General features: G+C 49.6%; 3 protein-coding genes across 3 annotated transcripts; 2 read left to right on the top strand and 1 right to left on the bottom strand.

Annotated features, from left to right (window-relative positions):
* Positions 1–2,988: 2,988 nt before the first annotated feature.
* LOC142698011 (histone H2A type 1-like) lies at positions 2,989–3,381 on the bottom strand. Its single transcript, XM_075847753.1, has one exon. The coding sequence runs from the start codon at positions 3,379–3,381 to the stop codon at positions 2,989–2,991; it is 393 nt and encodes a 130-aa protein (XP_075703868.1).
* A 319-nt stretch (positions 3,382–3,700) lies between these two features.
* LOC142698019 (histone H2B 1.1) lies at positions 3,701–4,081 on the top strand. Its single transcript, XM_075847757.1, has one exon. It carries the CDS (start codon positions 3,701–3,703, stop codon positions 4,079–4,081), a length of 381 nt encoding a protein of 126 aa, XP_075703872.1.
* Positions 4,082–7,433: 3,352 nt separating this feature from the next.
* On the top strand, positions 7,434–7,826 carry LOC142698013 (histone H2A type 1-like). The gene has a single exon (XM_075847755.1). The coding sequence runs from the start codon at positions 7,434–7,436 to the stop codon at positions 7,824–7,826; it is 393 nt and encodes a 130-aa protein (XP_075703870.1).
* The last annotated feature ends 218 nt before the right edge of the window (positions 7,827–8,044 follow it).

The raw sequence follows: 8,044 nt of genomic DNA on the forward strand, positions 1-8,044 counted from the left end.
AGACATTGTGGTAAAGAACCCTGTGATAGTGACAAGTGCCGGGAATAGAGGGCACGAGCTCCCGCAGACACATGTATCTTGTCCGATCACAGCGATGTGCAGATCGGCAGGACTATGGCAGAGATCCCGGGGCCTCCTCCCGGCTCCTTCCCAGCATCTCTGCCAGTGAAGGCTAGAAATGAGTAGGGGGAATGTCAGGGAGGGGGAAGTCACGTAGAGAGCCCGCTCGCCCGGCCGCTTCTGTTTCACTTAACATTACTCTTTAGATTTGGGGCAGATAGAGATTACACAGCAGTCGCGCTAGAAGCGGGAAAAGAGCGGCCGGTATTGTAAAATGAGCGTGAAATTCAAAATCTGAGTTAAGCCAATCAACGGGAGGGGGAGGGATTGGTAATGTGAATTTGCTGAGAGAAACGCCCCGGAAGTGACATGCATTACAGTTCTCTCTCTGGTCCACCCAAGGTCTATATAAAGACGCACCCCGCGGTTCTCGGTACAATAGTTCTCTTCAGCTCCAGCTTACGGGATGTCTGGTCGTGGTAAAGGAGGAAAAGGACTCGGAAAGGGCGGTGCCAAGCGGCACAGGAAGGTGCTCCGTGATAACATCCAGGGCATCACCAAGCCTGCAATCCGCCGTCTAGCTCGCAGGGGAGGCGTCAAACGCATCTCCGGTCTCATCTATGAAGAGACTCGCGGCGTCCTGAAGGTTTTCCTGGAGAACGTAATCCGTGACGCCGTCACCTACACCGAGCACGCCAAGAGGAAGACCGTCACCGCTATGGACGTGGTGTACGCGCTCAAACGCCAGGGCCGCACTCTCTACGGCTTCGGAGGTTAATTCCGCTCCTGCTCAGCTCCATCTTACACAACACAAAGGCTCTTCTCAGAGCCGCCACATCCTCTATAGATCAGCTATGATGTCTGCTGGTGACCGCTCGTGTATCATCTGAGCAGTGACCTTCTATATACACGGGGGTAGGGGCTTCAGTATCACGTCGGTCTTCCAGTGAGGAGCCGGATATGTGGACTGCACTATGTCCCCTAATAACGTCCTAGAAGCAGCTGCCTGAATTGGGTCTTAGACCAGGGAATGTTAATCTGAAGGGAAAGAGTGCCTTAGTGCTATACTTGCTGCCGAGTGATCCTCAGGCAGGAAAACACCTCCTCGTAGCGGCGCTGCCGGACGCCGTTTGTGCCGATGCCTGCACGTACAGGAGTGGCAGAAACTCACCGCTGAATATCCGCTCAGTTGCTCATAGCGCTGTATAAGCGCACGAGCAGTGGATCAAACAGCGGACTTGCGGTGTTGCTTCTTCGGCGTCCAGCTTGCTGCTGGGCAACGTGCTTTCCGCAATCCTTGGAGAGAGGGCCAGTGTTTTCTTAGCTGCTGTCACTGCTACTAATGTTACCAGATTCTTACAACAAACAATAAATCTGTTACTGGGACCAACTTTGACACACGTATCGGCTCGTATTGCTTCGTATCTCATTCTGCCGGACGGCTGGGGTTAATAAGGCTGCTGGCAATAAATCTAGTAACCTCTAGTACTAATAATGACTCTGTCTGCTGTCCCTATATAGGACTCACTTTATTACAGTAACGCGTGCAGTTTCTTGCAGAGCAACATTAGTGAGACGCATTCAATGAATGAAAAAGGAGAAACTGATGCAGCTGATACGGCATTTTACAAGAGCAAAACCCAATGTTGGAGGGGCCGTGTTTTCCAAGCTGCTCTCATTGCTACAAATGTTACGAGATTTTCAAAACAAACTAGCAATTTGTAGCACCAAGTTCCACATAAGTATGGACTTGCATTGTCTTGTATGTCACTTTGCCAGACTGCTGGTATAATCGCGCTGCTGGCAATACAATGACAGGAAACAGAATGCACCTATTTCTACTTCGTACTAACACTGTGCGTTGTCTATACTTAGGACTCCCCTCATCCCACTAACGCATGAAGTTGCTGCAGAGTAACATTTACTGAGACGCATTCAGAGAATGAAAAGGACAACTTGATGCAGCTCTATTCAGAAGTAACATCTAATATCAGAGCTCCAATAGTGCGGTACTTGAGGGAGACGAACATTACAGCCCAGTTTGTCCCCTTTATGCCCCCACTTTTGATGTTTGATTTATGTACCTTTCCCTTTTATTCCCCTTCATCTACGATAAGTCACAATGCTGAATGGGATTTGTTCATTAAATGGGGTGTTCTCTACATAGGGACCGTTCACCCCTTCCCTGTTAGGTAGAATATACCTCTAAGCTCGATGTTTTATTGATCGATATTTTTTCTTAATTCGAGAGATCCTTTGATCCGTGCGCTTCTCGCCCTTCTCTTCCCCTCCCTTTTTCATTTGTTGACATTTAGTTGGTGGTGTACACCAGGGCAGAATTAGAAGCTAAGAGTCCTTGAGAGGAATGGTTTGTTACCCGAATAGCGTCTCCTGTGTATATAAAGCATTGCCGCAGACCCCTCGTAGGACTTCTCCTTTGTAGTTTAGGAACTGCTCTTATCCGTACATGACGCGGGGATGGAATCTTCGTCTAAACACCTGGGATGATGGTGGTTATACTCCAGGAGGACCGAATTGTGACAAAGCTCTTGAGACTGGAAGATATAATTTAAGACACTGTAGTCGGGGGCGAGTTGTAGATCATGAACATGAATCACTGGAGTAGTTGTACTATTAATGTGTCCTGTACAGTATAGTTAGTGCACCAATGAGGACAGCGCCATCATCTGCACGAGGCAGTAGTGAATGTATAGGTCATGAGTAACACAGAAGTTCTGCTCCCCCCTACGGCTTCCTCTTCAATGTGAAACCCGCGGTATATGAATACATATGGCTAGATCTCTGTACAAGCAGAGCCACTTATCTGGCGCAGAACATATCGGAGATCAGCGGTGAGAGCTCTGTTCTAAGGATCATGTGGGCGGCTCTTAAAAGAGCCTTTGTGGTTAAATGTGGGATAAGCGGCGCTCACTTGCTCTTGGCGCTTTTGCTGCTCTCGGTCTTCTTGGGCAGCAGAACGGCCTGGATGTTGGGCAGGACGCCTCCCTGAGCGATGGTCACACCACCCAGCAGCTTGTTGAGCTCCTCGTCATTGCGCACGGCCAGCTGCAGGTGACGGGGGATAATTCGGGTCTTCTTGTTGTCCCGGGCGGCATTTCCGGCCAGTTCCAGGATCTCAGCAGTCAGATATTCCAGCACAGCGGCCAGGTAGACCGGAGCGCCGGCGCCGACCCTCTGAGCGTAGTTGCCCTTGCGGAGAAGTCTGTGCACACGACCGACAGGGAACTGTAGTCCTGCCCGGGATGAGCGGGTCTTGGCTTTAGCCCGCACTTTGCCTCCCTGTTTACCGCGTCCAGACATCGCTAAAGCAGAGAAATCTCCTAACCGTATCGTAACAATCACACCCTTTCTGCTGCCTTTTATAAGCTACTGCACCGCTCACCAGCTCCTGTGATTGGATAGATTTAAAGCCACCAACAGAGAACAGACTTGTGGGAACCACCAATTAGCTGCACTGGGAGTGGCTTATGACGATTCCATAGGTCACATGACTTGCTCTTCCAGTAGAACAGCGGTCAGACAGCGTTGCTCATTTGCATAGCCCGTGTATAAATACAGCAGCGGTGGAAGGGTAAAGCATTCCATTATCTTAGTTGTGAGCAGATCGCAGTGTGTTATCATGCCTGAGCCCGCCAAGTCTGCCCCGGCGCCCAAGAAGGGCTCCAAGAAAGCCGTGACCAAGACACAGAAGAAGGACGGCAAGAAGCGGAGAAAGAGCAGGAAGGAAAGCTACGCCATTTACGTGTACAAGGTGCTCAAGCAGGTCCACCCTGACACCGGCATCTCGTCCAAGGCCATGGGCATCATGAACTCCTTCGTCAATGACATCTTCGAGCGCATCGCAGGGGAAGCCTCCCGCCTGGCTCACTACAACAAGCGCTCCACCATCACCTCCCGGGAGATCCAGACTGCCGTGCGCCTGCTGCTGCCTGGAGAGCTGGCCAAGCACGCCGTGTCCGAGGGCACCAAGGCCGTCACCAAGTACACCAGCGCCAAGTAATGTGCCCCGTCCCTGCAGTAAGAACACAAAGGCTCTTCTAGAGCCACCCACCTTGTCTACAACAGAGCTGTGCCTGCTATTGTCTGGCCTCCCGCTAGTCCCCCTGTTCTATGTGCGGCCGCTCTCGTGTCGGTGCAGATGCTGCTTCATACATTATGTGGCTGCCGGACAGGGAGGGACATTGTCGCGTGTGATGAAGCCGGAACACGGATCCTGCGGGCAGATGACCCGTCATAACTGTCCAGAAGAAACGGAACATTGTACATTAGGAGACGGAAGGAAGCATGGGACATCTGTAAATAACAATGATGAGGGTAGTAGTCAGATTTATAACAGATGCCAGGGAAACTGCTTGACGCCGATAGAGAACAAGCAATCACACTGGCGAGGACTGGGTAAAGGGTGGTTATTGTAATACAGGCGGAGCAGACTCTGGTGTATCCTCTGTGCCGGGTATTGTAATACAAGTGGAGCAGACTCTGGTGTCTCCTCTGTGCCGGGTATTGTAATACAAGTGGAGCAGACTCTGGTGTCTCCTCTGTACCGGGTATTGTAATACAAGTGGAGCAGACTCTGGTGTCTCCTCTGTGCCGGGTATTGTAATACAAGTGGAGCAGACTCTGGTGTCTCCTCTGTGCCGGGTATTGTAATACAAGTGGAGCAGAATCTGGTGTCTCCTCTGTGCCGGGTATTGTAATACAAGTGGAGCAGACTCTGGTGTCTCCTCTGTGCCGGGTATTGTAATACAGGTGGAGCAGACTCTGGTGTCTCTGTGCCGGGTATTGTAATACAAGTGGAGCAGACTCTGGTGTCTCCTCTGTGCCGGGTATTGCAATACAGACTTTGCTGTTACAATAATCTTGCACAAAACAACAAAGTTTGCTCCACCTGTATTACAATACCCGATAAAGTGGAGACGCCAGAGTCTGCTCCACCTGTATTACAATAACAAGAAGGAACAGGGACATAATGCCGGTAATATGAAGGAACAGGGACATAATGCCGGTAATATGAAGGAACAGGGACATAATGGCGGTAATATGAAGGAACAGGGACATAATGCCGTAATATGAAGGAACAGGGACATAATGCCTGTAATATGAAGGAACAGGGACATAATGCCGGTAATATGAAGGAACAGGGACATAATGCCGGTAATATGAAGGAACAGGGACATAATGCCGTAATATGAAGGAACAGGGACATAATGCCTGTAATATGAAGGAACAGGGACATAATGCCGGTAATATGAAGGAACAGGGACATAATGCCTGTAATATGAAGGAACAGGGACATAATGCCGGTAATATGAAGGAACAGGGACATAATGCCGGTAATATGAAGGAACAGGGACGTAATGCCGGTAATATGAAGGGACAGGGACGTAATGCCGGTAATGTGAAGGTACAAGGACAAAATTGCGGTAAGGTGAGGGAACAGGGACATAATGCCGGTAATATGAAGGAACAGGGACATAATGCCTGTAGTATGAAGGAACAGGGACATAATGCCTGTAATATGAAGGAACAGGGACATAATTCCGGTAATATGAAGGTACAAGGACAAAATGGCGGTAAGATGCGGGAACAGGGACATAATGCCGGTAATATGAAGAAGCAAGGACATAATGCCGGTAATATGAAGAAGGGCATAATGCCGGTAATATGAAGGAACAGGGACATAATGCAGATAATATGAAGGAACAGGGACATAATGCCGGTAATTTGAAGGAACAGGGACATAATGCCGGTAATATGAAGGAAAAGGGACATAATGCCTGTAATATGAAGGAATAGGGACATAATGCCGGTAATATGAAGGAACAGGGACATAATGCCGGTAATATGAAGGAACAGGGACATAATGCCTGGAAGATGAGGGAACAGGGACATATTACCGGCATTGTGTCCCTGTAACCTCCTACATAGGACATAATGCCTGTAATATGAAGGAACAGGGACGTAATGCCTGTAATATGAAGGAACAGGGACGTAATGCCGGTAATATGAAGGAACAGGGACATAATCCTGGTAATATGAAAGAACAGGGCCATAATGCCTGTAGTATGAAGGAACAGGGACATAATTCCGGTAATATGAAGAAGCAAGGACATAATGCCTGTAATATGATGAAACAGGGACATAATGCCGGTAATATGAAGAAGGACATAATGCCGGTAATATGAAGGAACAGGGACATGATGCCTGTAATATGAAGGAACAGGGACATAATCCCTGTAATATGAAGCAACAGGGACATAATGCTTGGAAGATGAGGGAACAGGGACATATGACCGGCATTGTGTCCCTGTAACCTACTACATAGGACATAATGCCAGTAATATGAGAGGACAGGGACATAATGCCAGTAATATGAGGGAACAGGGACATTAAGCCGGTCACATGAGAGGACAGGGACATAATGCCGGTAATATGAGAGGACAGGGACATAATGCCAGTAATATGAGGGAACAGGGTCATAATGCCGGTCACATGAGAGGACAGGGACATAATGCCAGTAATATGAGGGGACAGGGACATTATGCCGGTCATATGAGAGGACAGGGACATAATGCCAGTAATATGAGGGGACAGGGACATTATGCCGGTCACATGAGAGGACAGGGACATAATGCCGGTAATATGAAGGAACAGGGACAATATGCCGGTCACATGAGAGGACAGGGACATAATGCCGGTAATTAGGGAACGATACGGATGTAATAAAGACGTGTTACAGGTTTGTACGTCACCACCTTTATACTGGAGATTGGTAGCGGACGTTGGAATTGTGCGTTTCACGGTATCGTTGGATAGAGAAGAATCAGCCCGTGCAGCCCGCAGATAACAAGATCCTAATGCAGCAGCAGCTCTGCGCTATCACACCCGGGAATGTCCCCCCATATCCTGCAGCATGAAGGAGCGGCTGCACGGACTGAACGACTCTTCCAGACATGGGAGACCAGCGGGAATAAAGACATGCGCACGAATAAGCACAAGATGGAGGCGGCAGCTCTGTTGTAGACCTGGTGGGGGCTCTTAGAAGAGCCTTTGGGTTCTTACTGCAGGGACGGGGCACATTACTTGGAGCCTAATGAGAAGAATCCGCCGCTGCTGCTTTATTCCTGCTCCATTCGAGTTCAGGCGGGAGATGTTCTTATTGGAAGAGACGGAGGAGGGGGCGTGGTGTTATCTGCGAGTCTATAGAAATATTCTACTTCCTCATTGGCTACAGTGTCTGGCGTTGAATACAAGTTTTAGATGCGGCCAATCAGAGAAGAAGCCCTCTTCTCCATCTGGGTATAAGAAGTGACGGTCGGAGCGCAGCCGTTAGATCTGATCAGATTATAGAGATGTCTGGAAGAGGAAAGCAAGGAGGCAAAGTGCGGGCTAAAGCCAAGACCCGCTCATCCCGGGCAGGACTTCAGTTCCCTGTCGGTCGTGTGCACAGACTTCTCCGCAAGGGCAACTACGCTCAGAGGGTCGGCGCCGGCGCTCCGGTCTACCTGGCCGCTGTGCTGGAATATCTGACCGCTGAGATCCTGGAGCTGGCCGGAAATGCCGCCCGGGACAACAAGAAGACCCGAATTATCCCCCGTCACCTGCAGCTGGCTTTGCGCAATGACGAGGAGCTCAAAAAGCTGCTGGGTGGTGTGACCATCGCTCAGGGAGGCGTCCTGCCCAACATCCAGGCCGTTCTGCTGCCCAAGAAGACCGAGAGCAGCAAAAGCGCCAAGAGCAAGTGAGCGCCGCTTATCCACATTTAACCACAAAGGCTCTTTTAAGAGCCGCCCACGTGATCCTTAGAACAGAGCTCTCACCGCTGATCTCCGATATGTAAACGTTCTGCGCCAGATAAGTGGCTCTGCTTGTACAGAGATCTAGCCATATGTATTCATGTACCGCGGGTTTCACATTGAAGAGGAAGCCGTACGGTCGGTGTGTGTAGAACTTCTGCATTACT

Source organism: Rhinoderma darwinii (assembly GCF_050947455.1).
Source record: "Rhinoderma darwinii isolate aRhiDar2 chromosome 11 unlocalized genomic scaffold, aRhiDar2.hap1 SUPER_11_unloc_16, whole genome shotgun sequence".
NCBI classification, from domain to species: domain Eukaryota; kingdom Metazoa; phylum Chordata; class Amphibia; order Anura; family Rhinodermatidae; genus Rhinoderma; species Rhinoderma darwinii.

Bases quoted from the DNA above. Each gene is read 5' to 3' on its own strand.
- LOC142698011 (XM_075847753.1), bottom strand. From the start codon at position 3,381: ATGTCTGGACGCGGTAAACAGGGAGGCAAAGTGCGGGCTAAAGCCAAG.
- LOC142698013 (XM_075847755.1), top strand. From the start codon at position 7,434: ATGTCTGGAAGAGGAAAGCAAGGAGGCAAAGTGCGGGCTAAAGCCAAG.
- LOC142698019 (XM_075847757.1), top strand. From the start codon at position 3,701: ATGCCTGAGCCCGCCAAGTCTGCCCCGGCGCCCAAGAAGGGCTCCAAG.